The sequence below is a fragment of the Diadema antillarum genome, unplaced genomic scaffold (genome assembly GCF_040938485.1).
Source record: "Diadema antillarum isolate AM-2024a unplaced genomic scaffold, OU_Dant_1.0 seq00001391_RagTag, whole genome shotgun sequence".
Lineage (NCBI taxonomy): Eukaryota > Metazoa > Echinodermata > Echinoidea > Diadematoida > Diadematidae > Diadema > Diadema antillarum.
In genome coordinates, this window is record NW_027272146.1 from 611,376 (window position 1) to 626,946 (window position 15,571).

The 15,571-nt window shown below is 40.2% G+C and overlaps 1 protein-coding gene across 1 annotated transcript in view; it reads right to left on the bottom strand.

The window, feature by feature from the left end:
* Positions 1–15,571, bottom strand: part of LOC139708945 (uncharacterized) — a 206,720-nt gene that overhangs the window by 61,115 nt on the left and 130,034 nt on the right. Inside the window, exons 14-15 of the mRNA XM_071620914.1 lie at positions 10,886–11,031; positions 9,143–9,377 (exon numbers count right to left, since the gene is read on the bottom strand). Coding sequence (XP_071477015.1) covers positions 9,143–9,377; positions 10,886–11,031 — 381 coding nt within the window. The remainder of the gene's footprint in view (positions 1–9,142; positions 9,378–10,885; positions 11,032–15,571) is intronic.

Below are 15,571 nucleotides of genomic sequence, written 5' to 3' on the forward strand. Positions count from 1 at the left end.
GCATTTTTCCACATAAAATGATTAACTAGAAATGTCGCTAGTGTGACTGGTATGCTTCCGCATATCGCATTATTCTCCCATAGGTCTGCAATAAAACTGTACATCTTGACAGTGTGAGATGGGCAGTTTCACATGACTGGTAAAATATTGAAATGACATGTGTGAAAGATTGATATGAGGAAAATAGTAAAATTGTTACGAATTTGACCTTGAACTGTGACCTTTGACCTTGATAGAGTACATCCAAATAAAGTTAATAGGCAGAGCTTCATCCACTCATATGTACACACATATGCCACGTTTCATTCAGATACCTCAAACGGTTCTTAAAGGAATGGTATAATACTGGTCGAGATGAGGATTCAACTTTTAAATTTTTGTAAGATAATTAAAAAACACTTTATGAAATGTTAAAGAGTATACCATTCAAATAGGAATTAATACTTTATTTGAGGAAAATTGGTTTTGCGGTGGCTGAGATATCCAAAAAACAAAGTAATACAAAACAAGTGGCTGAGATATTCAAAAACAAAGTAAAACAAAGCAATCCCAATAAAAGGTGGGTCCCACATTTTATCAATATCAATTTGTTTGGATATCTCGGCCATTTCAAAACCAATTTTAATCAAACTAGAAATGTCGCTACAGCGACTGGTTATACCCCCGCCAAACAACATTTCATAAGCTTTGGTCAAAACAACATTTCATAAGCTTTGGTCAAAAAACTGAGGAAGTAGTTAAATCCGCAAGATCTTTCCTTGATCTTCTGCCATTAATATGCCGTTACCATGGCAACGTACTTTCGGGTACTGTCGAAAAATGTGTCTTGCACATCTACAACCAAAGGCACACATCTGTACCAAGTTTCATGGAAATTGGGCAAAAACTGAGGAAGTAGTTTGCAACACAAAATTTTCGATCATTTTGGCTCATAATATGTGAGCTGTTACCATGGCAACATACTTTTTATCACTGTCAAGAAATGTGTCATGCTGACCTATATCCTAAGACAAACATTCAATATGAATTCCATGAGAATTGGAAGAACACTGATGAAGTAGTTTTGCCATGAAGCATTTTGCCCTATATTTTGCCAATAACATGCCGTTACCATGGCAACGCACTTTTTGCCACTGCGGAAATATGTGTCTTGCACATTAACATATTCAGATGAACATCTGTACCTAATTTCATAAAAATTGATCAAAAACTGTGGGAGGAGTTCGCGACGCAAGATTTGTACCCATTTTTGCCCATAATATGCCGTTACCATGGCAACGTACTTTTGGGTACTGTCAAAAAATACGTCTTGCACATCTACAACCCAAGGCACACATCTGTGCCAAGTTTCATGGAAATTGGGCAAAAACTGAGGAAGTAGTTTGCAACACAAAATTTTCCATCATTTTGGCTCATAATATGTGAGCTGTTACCATGGCAACATACTTTTTGTCACTGTCAAGAAATGTGTCATGCTGACCTATATCCTAAGACAAACATTCAATATGAATTCCATGAGAATTGGAAGAACACTGATGAAGCAGTTTTGCCATGAAGCATTTTGCCCTATATTTTACCAATAACATGCCGTTACCATGGCAACGCACTTTTTGCCACTGCGGAAATATGTGTCTTGCACATTAACATATTCAGATGAACATCTGTACCTAATTTCATAAAAATTGATCAAAAACTGTGGGAGGAGTTCGCGACGCAAGATTTGTACCCATTTTTGCCCATAATATGCCGTTACCATGGCAACGTACTTTTGGATACTGTCAAAAAATACGTCTTGCACATCTTCAACCCAAGGCACACATCTGTGCCAAGTTTTATGGGAATCGGTTGAAAACTGAGGAAGTAGTTTGCGACGCAAGATTTGTAACGGACTGACCGCCCGACCGCCCGACCGACCGCCCGACCGACCGACCGCCCGACCGACCAACCGCCCGACCGACCGCCCGACCGTCCGCTGATTCCTATATACCCCTTTCAAACTTCGTTTGGCGGGGGTATAATAAACTTTGAATTCCTCTTAGAATCATATGCTCTTTCATATTTCATGAGAGGTTTCTTACTATCTTAAAAAGAAAAGTTGGAAACCTGAAGTCTAATCTCAACCAAAACTATACCAGCCAAGTTACGCTGTCCACAAAATCAATTACGGACGGAAGGACAGATGGAAGGATGGATGGCTGGACAACCCCCGGAAACATAATGCTTCTGGCAACAATTTATGGCGGAGGCATAAAAATCTACATTATTCCCCGTAAGTCCCCCCAAAAAAATTACAACAGGACCCTCCACAATGATAACTTTTAAAATAGAGAATCAATCCACATACAATTTCAGGGTAAGAAACTATAACTCATTGCCCACATCTTACAGACAACCCCATTCGATTTGCTTCAGTGGTCAAAGAGAAATGAGGAATTTTGTAGAGTATGTCAGGAATCTCTTCCCTCCAAGTTCTGCCTATTGTGTTCACACACAAGAGCATCCAAGTGCTAAACTTGGAAGAATCAGACTCATGACATGCTTTACAACAATCCACATTTCTCTGTGACCGCTTAACCAAATTGAGTGGGGTTTTCTGCAAAATAGAGCTAAAATGTTATATTTTAAGACCCTGAAGTAGTATTTAGACAATTTAATCATATCGGGTGTTATCAATCCGAAAATCTGATTGCAATTTTTTGGGGGGGACATACTGTATAGGGGCTGCAAAAATGCCTAAATATAGTAATATGTACTGACTTTACTCAAGCAATAAACATGATCTCAAACATAATAGTATACAGTGTACTCTTTTATATCAGCTCTGACACTGAAATACAGTCAATCTAGGCTTGTATGGATGGCTAGCCATTGAGTCTCCGCCCAATAAATCCAAACAAGATTGAATCTTCTATACTAAATGGTCTGCCCAGTCAGCGTTCTTTCCCTCCCGAGAGTGACAATCAATCAAAGAGCCATAAATCTGGCACTGCTTCCATCATGTACATGGATAGTTGTCCCCGGTTCTACATGGGGACATCCCTTTTTTTTTCTTTCTTTTTTTGTTGGGGGGGGGGGGGGGGGGTTATTGGCCCTCAATCATAAGTGAGTGTTTCCTAGCACTACCATGCTGGGGTGGGGGTATGGAGTGGAGGGGACAGGATGGGGGAGGGGCATAGGGAAGACTACATAGGAGAGATCTGACAACCTTCTAATCATTTGCATCAACACGAGAAAAGTATATTGGTCACTGTCACAGACCTGTGAAAATGTACATATTTTTAGGTTGTTGTTCTAATTTTTTCTCCTTTCTCTTTCTTTCTCTTATTCCAGGGGCCTGCAACACTGGATCGCTTGTCACAGCAGCCTGGCTGGGCCGACGATGACAATCAATCATTGGCTTGATATTAAGACGCGAGGTTGCGATGCGGGGATACCCACTGAAGGGCGAGTCAATGACAGCCAGACTTTAGTCCTGCTCTCTCTGTCACTCATTTTAATAGCAAATGAAGTGATGCCCCAAAATTTCCAGTTCAGTCTCTTTCCAAATGAGTGAAACAATTTTTGTCTTGAGGTGAGCATCTTGTAGAAAGTGTGCAGAATTTTCTGGGCCTTTTATTCATTTTATTTATTTATTCTTTATTTAATTTTTTTTTGCTCCATTTTGGACCACCTCAGGGCTGCTAATTTTTCCTCAAGCAATTACTTTATTCTGAAAAATGACTTGACTTTCCTTACACAAAAACAGCCTGATCAAATAAGCTTTAAAAGTTAAGCAGATGCACAAACTACTGTGCAATGATTTTGATGTCAATGATGTTATATACATGAATTGTGTACATATTCACCTATATATCTACATTAATGTACACTGATGTGTTCTGACCCTGGTCATACAAATGGCATAGAATATATTTGGAGGGGTTTGAAATGGCAGTGATGGAAAGTTTTATATTTGGGAAGTTTTTCTAACATTCAGCGTAATACAAATGGGAGTACTAAAAAGTAAGAGAAATTCAACATCTTTATTTTTTCAAAGCTAATGCTGTTAATTTTGATGGTGGATGATGTTCACACATATGGAAACATTTTCGTCATGCATCGATTCCATTATTAATATTGCCCACTGCACACACTCTTGACAGGTCTGTGGAACTGCACCTGCCAAAAGATCGGTTTCTCCATAAAATTGGGGAGGCTTAATTTTTGTTTTCAATTTAGGGGCTGATGTGTCTCTCCAAACTGAAAAAAAAAAAATGAGCTAAAACCAAAGATGGATCTATAGATTCCCTCACAGGAATGAGGTGTGGGGATGAGGGGGGGGGGGGGGGTACTCTGGAGAAGTGAAAATGCAAACTGCCGCCGGCCAAATTACCACTGCTATTAACATCAAATCAGCACTCCCTCTGCCTGTCAATTTTGACGCTTTGCTCCAAGAAATGGGTAACTCATTTCTGAAGTCAGAAGGGAAAAAAAAAATGTATATGAATTATGATTTACATCATATGAGCTGGAAACGTGCAGCATTTTTTTTCTTTTATTTTTTTCTTTCTTTTCCCCTTTTTCCAAAACCACAGAGAAAAAAAAAAATCCGTGGCAATGCAAGCATCTGCTCCACAGTACACTCATACTATCTTTCACACCAGTAATGGAATATATGAGCTGGAAGCCACAGGCTTGCGATGAGGTACAACAACTATACAAGGTCAAAGAACTTGATTTTGAGAGATACAAGCAATGATGGGAACAAACAAACAGGTAGACAGACAGACAGACAGACAGACAGACAGAGAGATAGGAAAATAATGAAGTCTGAATTGTAGTAATAATCAAACTGATTGACTGCAATCTCTAAAACACATTTAAACCAAGAAGTGATATTAGCAGTATGATTTAGTCATTCTAACTCCCCTTTATTCATCATTACCAACATGAAAATATATACTCTGGACTCATCTTCAAAAGGTTAAAGGGTGTCAAGAGATAGTGATGATATTGCTCAAACGCATTTTCAACATCACATACCTGCAGCAAACTAAAAACATGTAATTGAGATCTATAGCAAATGGAGATCAGGGGGGCATTTCGTGAAGCATTTCGTCAGATATTTTTTTCTGACCAACTGTGGTAAGCTAATGAAATCCTTGCATCTAATTGGCTGAGAGCAAATTTTTCTGACAAATTTGTCGGGCTAAACGCTTCATGGAATGCCCCCCCCCCCCCCCCCCCCCACACACACACAGTCAGTCCGCCCAGTATGAAATGGATCTAGCTGCACTTCATACCTGGATAACTGACACTGTATACAACCATGCTTGACGTCACTCTCGGCCAAATTTTGTTTTTCTAGCTGGGTGCCAGGGGTAGGTTAAAGGGTCCCATGAAATCCACCATTTATGTTGGCCACTACAAAAGGCTAGTGACTTTTTGAAATACCCGTCCAGTACAGATTTATATCCAGGTATCTACTTTTATCAATCTGACAATCTATCTGTCTATCTATCTATCTATCTAGCTATCTAGCTATCTATCTATCTATCTACGTACCTACGTACCTACGTACCTACATTGTACCTACCTATCTATCTATCTATCAACTACTGTATCTGCAATTGCTTGTATGTATGCACTATATATGTTGACACAAGTGTAGCTATCAAACTATCTACATGTATACAGATCTATTTATCACTGCATTTATCCATGATCTATGTATATGTACATGAGTTGTAAGCAAAGAAAATGTAAACAAATGGCAAATTAGTGTAATACTAGTTATGTGTGGTTGCAGACCATGTTGAAATCTGAATACCCAGTTGATTTTGCACATTTTTTCAAACAATTGCAAATTGCATATCTGCTAAATAGTCTTTCATTTGTTTCAATACAATCTCCTGATAATCAAAATTCAGATGTAGTGACATTTGGAATCATTTTCTCTGACATACATTGAAACTTTTCCATCGTGTAACTTGGACAATCTTTGACTGGGATTCCAAACTGGCAAGCCACCCCCGCCTTTACTCTTGCTTGTGAGGCGTCAACTGCTCGTGCGCTGTGCGTTGACGACCGACCTGTCTCATCACGTCATGCGTTAACAGAGTGGGTGGCATGGTCCTCGGCAATTATACGCCAGACTCAAATGCCGTCACGCTTATGCAAACACCGCACACACCACAAGGGCTTATAAGAGAGGGGAGAAAAAAAACATATAGCAGTAACTGTGCAGTAACAGAAAAGGGCATGGGTGTATGCAAGGGGGGGTCGGGAGGGTCGTACGACCCCCCCAAATTTTCAAAAGGTCCACTTTTTGTAAAAGATATTTTTGTTTTTTGAGGGCTTTTTGCCCTATATACAACAGGAAAAAAAGTGACCTGGTGGTGTTCCAGCAAATTGTCAAAATCTCGTAAATTTCGTAACTTAGTTTAATATGCCATACCTTATTTCTAAGCCGCACTGCCATGCAGAAAAAGTCACTTTTGAATGCACAAAATGGCCCCATTTTAAGATATAAAATTCAAAAACTCCCTACCGTGGGAGGGGGGACACCCCCCTCCCACACCCTCCCCCCGCTCGGTCGCTCCGCTCCCTCGCAAAGGTAAAGGTCCAAAAATTTTGATTACGACCCCCCCAGAAAAAATCCTGGATACACCCCTGAAGGGAGAGGATAATGGGGGTGGGGCGGAAGAGATGGGTGTATGGAGGGATAAGTTGTAAGAGGCAGGGGAGATTGGCAAATTCTCATGTCAGAAATGTTATCACAGCGAAACAGCGGCGCTCGTCCTTTGACACCATAATGACACACCAGGAGCAGCAGCCATGTGACAGCCCAACTGTTGGAGGATGTACCTGGCCATTTGAAAGCATCGAGACCGAAATGCGGTCGAGGAGAGGAACCAAAAGCAAACACCGCACTTTGGTCTTGGAATGTCTAGATTTTGTCACACGGCTTTAATTTCCCTTCTTCTTCTTCTTTGAAACACCCTTTCCATTCACCTTACTTTCCATCTGTCTGCCTTTCTACCTGGTCATACAGCATTTTTTTTTTTTGTCTTTTCTACCTTCTATCAAATCATTCCTTGGGTTTAAATATTGCAGCATCCCTGTGAATTTGTTCTGAAGAAATGTGGGGAAATTGAGGCTTTTAACAAATGCTCAGTTACCTGACTTTTGCCAGAACGAGCCATTAGTCCTTTCTCCCCTCTGTTCTTCTACTCTCTCTCTATCTCAAGCTCTCAACCTCTCTCCTTAGTTTTTTTTTCCCCTTTTTTTCTTTCAAGTTTCCTCTTGGCCTACCAGCAAAGTCATTATGCAGACATCTAATGAGGTGACTGCTTGGGCTTATCTGGACCTTCTGGCCATTTTCTGACCTAAATTGCTAATTTTTTTCTTTCATCCCTCCTGGCTGCAGTTTCCTCTCCAATTATTCATCAACAAGTTTCAACTTGGCAAGCGGTACGAGAACTGCTCCAGACCCAGTTTGACAGGCACAATGTACTCTCTCCAGAAAAACAAGAAGATATATAATAAGGCCACTACAGAAGCGGCCCCAGTGCAACCTTTGGTGATAGCCTCTACAGCAACTGATTCAAACAGCAGTACATCGTCTTTGAGTACTTAGCCCACTCTTCACCAATTTCTGGCAAATAAACAATATAAAGCAGACAATCTTGCCCTAATGGTGGAAACGGCATGAAAATTGAGACAACCTTCATCACAATGACTTGTATGACATTTTATACATGCCCGACGTCAACATTTCAAATCAAGAAATGGTCACAAGCTGGTCATGATGACCAGCTGAGCCAGCTGCATGGTCATCTTTTAATTTCTTTTTGACAATCATTTATTTGAGAGTGAGAGAGAGGGAGGGGGCTTGAGAGTGTGAGTGTGTGTGTGTGTGTGCGTATGTGTTTGTTTCTCTCCCACTTTCTCCATCAAACACTCCACCACCCCTGCCCCCCCCCCCCCCCCCCGAAAAAAAGTGGTGAGCTAGCGCTAATATGATGAGCAATGTGTGTTATGTTTACATACCACTAGCTCTCTCCCATGGATACACCTGCCCAGCAAACAGCAGCTTCCTGGTAAATTAGCTACATGTAACTGCCAAATCCAGATGCAAGCCATTACATCTACACTTTCACTACGATATTGACATTGTGGATTTCAGGGCATGCCATCAGCTCTAATTGCTAAAATTTTCCACCACAAATCCTGAACGGACTTTTAACTCATGTGTTGAAGCACTTTTCTCATATCCAATAAGTTTTCAGCACGGCATCTACAACGTTTGTAGATATGAAAATGGAAAATGCATATAAAGTATCCACTATTTTAGTTTTCTGTAGTAGAATGTTTTCCAGGAGAGACTCATTCATGCAAAGAAGTCTATAGTGTTCTGCCAAGCAAATCTAACTGGATGACTTTCTGTACAGATTAGGATTAGCTCTGAATAAATCCACCACATGGATTAAGAGGGGCATTTAACCCATTGAGGACGAGTCCCGAGTATACTCACGCAGGTGTCTATGGGAAATGTGTGTTGTAGCAAAATTAGTTCGTCCTCAACGGGTTAATCAGTTTTTAAGTTTTCAATGTATCACTCTGTTGCCAATTATAGGCAATGGTGAGCCATCGATTTAGGTTACGATGAACAATGGCAGAATCTTACAATGACAAAATTGTTGAACAGTAAGGATCGGGACTGCACTAGTCCCTACTCATTAACACTGAGCCCTCACGGTACTTTGCTCACCGATTGGAACACACACACTAGAGTGCTTACTTTGCAGACTGGCACAGATGTCTCGAAGCTACATGCAATTATTGTCAATGAATAGAAATGACCTACACTGTATTTCCTTTGATCTTCCTTGTGTCACTAAAATGGCCTTCCTATTGGACTTAGGAGCATTGCTACACCATAGTGGGTGTGCTCATCTACAGGTAGGTAAAGTTTGGATGGATTACTGAATGTTAATGGAAAAGTTTGACAAGTAATGAAGCTGAGCGCCATGGCACATAATGGTTTTTATCTGTACCAATCGGCCAACAAAGGAAGCTAGCAAATGTGGCACTGGCAAACAAAGCACAGTGAGGGTTGAAGGTGGCAGACACCAGATAGACAGTAGGTGGAGAGTGTTACCTCGGAAACCGCATCTGTGTTGGTCATGGTCGGCAGGTTCTCCTCCCAAATGACCCTCAGCTCCTCCAGGAAAGCGCCGTAGTAGGGCACCACGCAGCACCCCGGTATGTTGAGGGCGCGGTCGACCGCCTCCCGGTACTCGGTGGCGCTGGACTTGATGGCCGCATGGAGGGAGGTAAGTCCCTGCATGTCACAGTCCTTCATGTCCTCAAAGATGGGCTTCAGAACATCCGACCTGCAATCACCATGGCAACAGCAGGAATATGGCTCAACAAAAACATCATCCTCTTGGCCTTATGATTTTCCCCTGACTTTGATGTTATTTTTTTGTACTTTGACCATGTAAATGCCCCTGTAAATGTAAAATATTTTAATGAATCACTATGGATAATCAATCTTGATCCATTTGGAATAGACAAATTTTGGTGAAATATCATCATTATTTGACTTTGATCTTTTTCTTACATCATTTCATCTAAGCTTTTGGTTATTTGTTCTGATTATTCCTATCAAATTATATGTGACCCTGCACCTCAAAACAAACAAAAAGTCGCCAGACATGAATTTTTAGTTAAGACCATATTCTGATAAAACAGACTTTAAGCTTTAAAATGATGTATAAATCAAATCAAATGGACTCTCCTAACCTATCTAAATATTGGAAAGAAAGCACAAACTCAGGAAAAGTGTGAACTGGGAAAAGAGACTCTGAAGTACAGTGTCTATTCAAGTGCTTAATCTTTACCAAACCGTGCTGGCTGTGCGATGAATGGGACAAAAAACAGGAAGTTAACCACCAGAGTAACAACAATGAAGGGATTATCAAATTAATCTGAAATTAAGCATGCATCATTAACACATTCTGTCCATAATTAATGCCAACTTTCAAAGCAGTAGCGCTATCCTTTCAAAAGTTATTAGAGTTGAAAGTGAAGAGTGTGGACAAGGTTTTTCAGAAAGGAAAAAGGGATTCTAAAGACATACCTATTCACACTATTCTACCAAAAATGTTCGAGATAAACTGCTAAAAAACACACTTTCCTGCCCGTTTTATGGTGCCAAATTTTAGCATAATCTAAAAGAAGACCCGCTCTTTCAAAAAACATGAAAAAGTCAAGTTCGGCTAGATTGACCCATTTCACTTATTTTCAGTCCTCACGCAAAATCAGTGTGTGCGACTTTATGTTCGTTTTGAGGTGCACGGTCACATATTACCTTTTGGCATTCCTTCCTTAAATTCTGGTAAAAGTTTAGTGACCTATGACCTTTGGATCTTCAGCCCCAAAATCGAATCAGCACATCAAAACCTTTTAATATGTAGCATACCTAGGCCAATCAACAACAAAATCTACCAAAGCGTTTTTCCTGAATTTTGTTATTGATGTTGAGGGCAAACAAACAGATGGACAAGCCAACAGCATGATGATCTGTGGCAAGCTAGGTTTGAGGGAGGACAAATAAAAAACTGGTGATCAGCAGCTCATCCGGCTTTCGTGATGATTGGTCACATATGGATGTGAATGTCACCATGTTATCTCCTCTTGCGCTGTACCATAGCCATAGGGATAGGCCTCGTCATTTTCAAAGCTACAGCACATTCCTCGCACATACTGTTCCCAAACAAAACAGGGAAAACCCCAATGGTAGGGAGTGAAGGCACTTTGGGGTGACATGACAGGACCCTTCCTGCACCCCAACCCCTCACTATCCCTCCATCCCCCCCCCCACCTCCTCCATTCTCACCTCAATCCCTCCAGAATCTCCATGACGGAGTTGAAGTTGCCCAGATTCCAGCACGAGTTGGCCACCTGGATGAAGCTCATGACGTTACGCACTTTGACCTCATGTTCCTCCACCGCCAGGATGGTGTCCCGTACCCAGTGGCTCACCTGGGGAAAGAATGGGACGAGGCAAGACATATGAAGAGAATTAAGAGATTAACCCTTGACCTTAACAGTACTAAGGCACCTAGCTAAACCTACCAAGCTTTTTCATGAGCATGCAGTAATCCCTCCAAGTTTGACCTACATTGTATGTTGTAGTTGTAAATTCTGCAAGCCTACTCGTGTGTAGAAATGTGCCTGAGGTCCAATAGAAAGACCATGGTCACATGACAGGGATTAGGGGATTAGGTAATCTATTTTATTAACTGTGCCAACTGGCGAACAAAAAAAAAAACCACTCCAGCCTGCATGCCAATTGGTAAAACAAAGCACAGTAAGCACTGCATTTGTGTTTTCTTGCTGCTGAAGACATTGCACATCAATGTTAACTGGTATACAATTGTATATGTTAACTACAATTCATTGTAGCACATGACCAAGTCCTCATTCATGTTTGCTTGCAATCTGCCAATAGTCTTCACAACTGCCTCATTGATCCCGGTGGAATGCCTTGTCGGCATGACTGACTCCATAAATGATGTACATTTAAATCCCCTGCAGTTTCATATTTTAATTGTCTGCTTATGAATAAAACAACAAATAAAACTTTTGCAGGAGCTGAATATGGTATCTATTCAGTCTCTGTACAATATATAAATAGAGAAAAGCAAACTTAACACCATGGCACTGGTTGAAAGCTTAACTGATACATGGAAGTTTACAGTTCTTGTTTGGTTCCCGATGAACTCACCTTATATCAAACAGCACTAAACAGATTAGGGTTTGATAATTCAACTAAAACTAAAGTGCAATTAGATTTCATTTGCAGGATCGGGAAAGAGTACTGACATCCTTGTACTCTTAAGAATTAATTTTATTTCATCATATTCATGCAAATTGATAGAAACTTTTGGGAAATTATATATAACAGTAACTAGATAGGAACCATTAAAACTCTTTATTTTCAAGAATAAAAAAGACTTCCTACTGAAAGCCAGATCATTAAACATGCTCACGTAAGACAAATTTAAATTAACACAGACAATGTGACATTGACATTTTACTATCTACCTTAGATGGTAAAACATTTAACTGCGAGAAATTTGACAGAATCAAGTGGAGAATCTAGGAACAGTCATGGATGACAGAATTAAATACAGGTTGTGAGAGTGGACTGGGATCTCTTTCACCCATGGATGAAGCAGAACTAATCATCATAATCCACAAGGTTTCCACCATGGTGGTATCTCATGCCCACACGATAATCTTCACTGTCTACAATCTCCATCCTCCTGATCCCTAAAGATTGATATTTCAAATCTTTTTTCCCCCCTAGTCTTTGTCATTCTCTCTGTCTGTCTGTCCGTCTCTCTCTCTCTCTCTCTCTCTCCCTCTAGAATCAGGTGTAACTTATCTGATTGAATTTACACCCCCCAAAAAAAGAAAATAAGTTGTGGCTTTACCACAAGCCTCTGTCTTTCCCCCTTTGGAGAGAAATCTGAAGTCCCTGCGCATAAACAATCAATACTCATGAATATTCATACCCATGGCTAGGGCTGGGACACAGGTAGCTGTCTCATGTACAGCTGTAAGGGCAAGGTCCACTTAAAACACACACACACACACACACACACACACACACACACACACACACACACTCAGAAAGAAGCTAAAAAGACTTGATCTCTATCTCCAAGCAAGAGTGCCCTTATCACTGTCTGAGTTGTAGAGTTGTGGTTGAAGACCTGTACATGTAGTTGAGATGTAGAGTTGACGTCCTAGAGTTGTGCAAGATCATGGAAGCCATGCAAACAATGTACTGGTATTTTGTAGCATGCTTGTCTTCTACAACACCTAAACCGGTGACTTCTTCCAATAGCAAAACTCCCTGATGGGTTTTAAGTGAACTATACACAATATCAAAGTTGGCTTTAATTACATGGGTTAAAGTACACAAACAGACAAAAGGACATACAGACAGACAGACAGACAGACTGGTAGAGATTTCATCAACAAATTCTTTGTTTATCAAAGCCAACTCGAGTGTGGCTTGGAATTACCTTTTATTGTTGAGAAATACAGTGAGCTGAAAACACACAATGGCCTCCAAACGACTGGAAGCATGGAAACATTTGCTTTTGAAAATGAATTTTTCACGTTGGGTCAATCTTGGTGATCAGTGAGCTGTACAGTGAGCTTACAAGTCTGCGAACAGGGATATTTATGTGCGTATTTTGATTACTCTAAAGCATATCTGTGTGGTGTTATTTTCTGCACCAATTCAGAACAGTGCAAAATTTGCAACAAAAAGAAAAATTCCACAAAACAAACTATTTCATTTGATTGATTTCATTTTCTTTCTTTTTTTTATGAAAGTGGAAAATTGGAAAATAAAACATGAAACTTGAAAACTTGATGTGCACGTCTCCAACAGTGCTTCATTTGCCCATTGGTGCAGATGTGTTGAAAAAAAAAACTGTCTATGAATAGACATTACCCTATGTCCCTAATTACTAATATATCATCATGGCCTTCCTGTAGGAATATGACATTTTACTACGCCTGACAGGGCTTACTTTACTTACAACTAGGTCATCTTTGGAAGGATTGCTGAATGCTGGGGGGAAAAAAATATGGCAAGTTAAGCTACATGCCTTGGTGTCACATAAAAGGTTAAGACGATCTACAAAAAAAATGAGAGGCATACAAAAGAGAAAGAGGATCATGGTGAAGGGGCAAATAGGCAGAAGAAACATGAGGTGGCGGGGGGGGGGGGAGAGGAAAAAGTGTGTATGTGGGGGTGGGATGGGAGAGAGGGGCTTAATGAACAAACTACATGACGCTGTGTGTGAAGGGAGAATTCATTTTCCTCACGTTGGGCAAACTGTCCAAACTGATCAATAAAAAAACCCCACAAGGAGTCCGCGGCGCGAAGTGTACCACTTCATTGACGAACGGCTCGAATTGATGGAGTGTAATTTGATTTTTTAGAGCCCGGCCGGGGCTGGATTCATGACATGTTGTTTGATTTCTATCCCTTCCCCCAACACCGCAATCTGGTCGCCGCACAAATCCCGGAGTATGTTAATGCTCTTTTGAGCACATGATAACCTGATTTTATTTTTTTCTTTCATTTGTTCCCCTCATCAGTTCCCACTGCTCCTCTTTTTCTTCTTTTTTATTTTTTCTTCTCTTGCCATTTTTTTCTCTCTAAGAATCTTATTTCTCTTCCTTCGTCCATTCATATTCTTTTTCATACTCTTTTCTGACTCTACTCTGACACCCCTTGATGACATTCTGTTGCTATTACATTTGTGGGTAGTTGTTTTTTTTATGTATAGTATACTTCTGCTCAACACAAGTAAGTAACAACTGTGGGTTGTTATACTTTTCCTTTATTTGTCACATCTTTTACTTCTGCCATTCTTGCTTGACAGGAGAGTGGCCAAAACCCTCTTTTTTATAAAGGTAAATATCTGACTACAAATAAGAAAATAAGTCCAAAATTTTGATGTATCATACTGTGGATGGTGAGAGTGATTGGGTATCATCATTAACACAACAGCATCTACATTGTACGTGACAATTCCCCTAAATGAGCTAATGAGGTTCCAGCTCTGGTTAAGATAAGTCCAAAAACATGCAATACAGGCTATGTGTATGTGCTTGCCTGCTTTTCTCTCCATGAAATTCTGAGAACACATCCATTGGCAACTTGCCATTTCATTCAGCAGTTTTCAATACACGTTTTACACATACATAGACACATGTACACACACACAGCAAAATGCACCCACAAGTACTGTACATAACCCCTAGTAGTCGATGGATCACGTCCATTACGCCCCTGCCATAATACCTTGAGCACCTGTCGTTCCATCATCAAATGAAAACCGGTAGCAAATCTTTTCTCCTCCCATGTGAACTATGGCTAATCTCCTGCAATATTGGAACTGATCTCCAGAACCCCAGTAAATAGAGATGCCTGTTCCCGATAAGGGACTGTATCTATCAAACAGGAATGCCATACAGGAGTATTGCAATTACAATAAGATTGTACATATCCATGCACTTTTTTCAGTTGTTTTGTTATGTTTAAGGGTTCTTGTTTCTCTTCGGGTTTTCTTTAATATGCACATATTTCTACACAATTCAACCTAAACATTTCATAATTGCAAATGTACAAAATACAGCAAAGAAAACATTGTGCAGTTGGATTTTTTACTTGTACCATCACAGAAAAATAACAATAATATTAATACAGTGTAACAAATTATACAAGGCTAACGCTCAACCCGTTGAGGACGAGTCCAGAGTATACTCGGGCAAGTGTCTATGGGAAATGCGTGCTGTAGCAAAATCAGTCTGTCCTCAATGGGTTGATAAAAAAAAAAAATCTAAGCCCTTTACAGAAATGTGCGCTATTGCCTATTCAACAAATCTGTCCACTCTATCAGGACTTTTTAGCATGGAAAAAAAATCAAATCAATATTTTCCACAGGTATTCATTTATATTACAGCTCATACAATTTGAAGCATTGCTGCC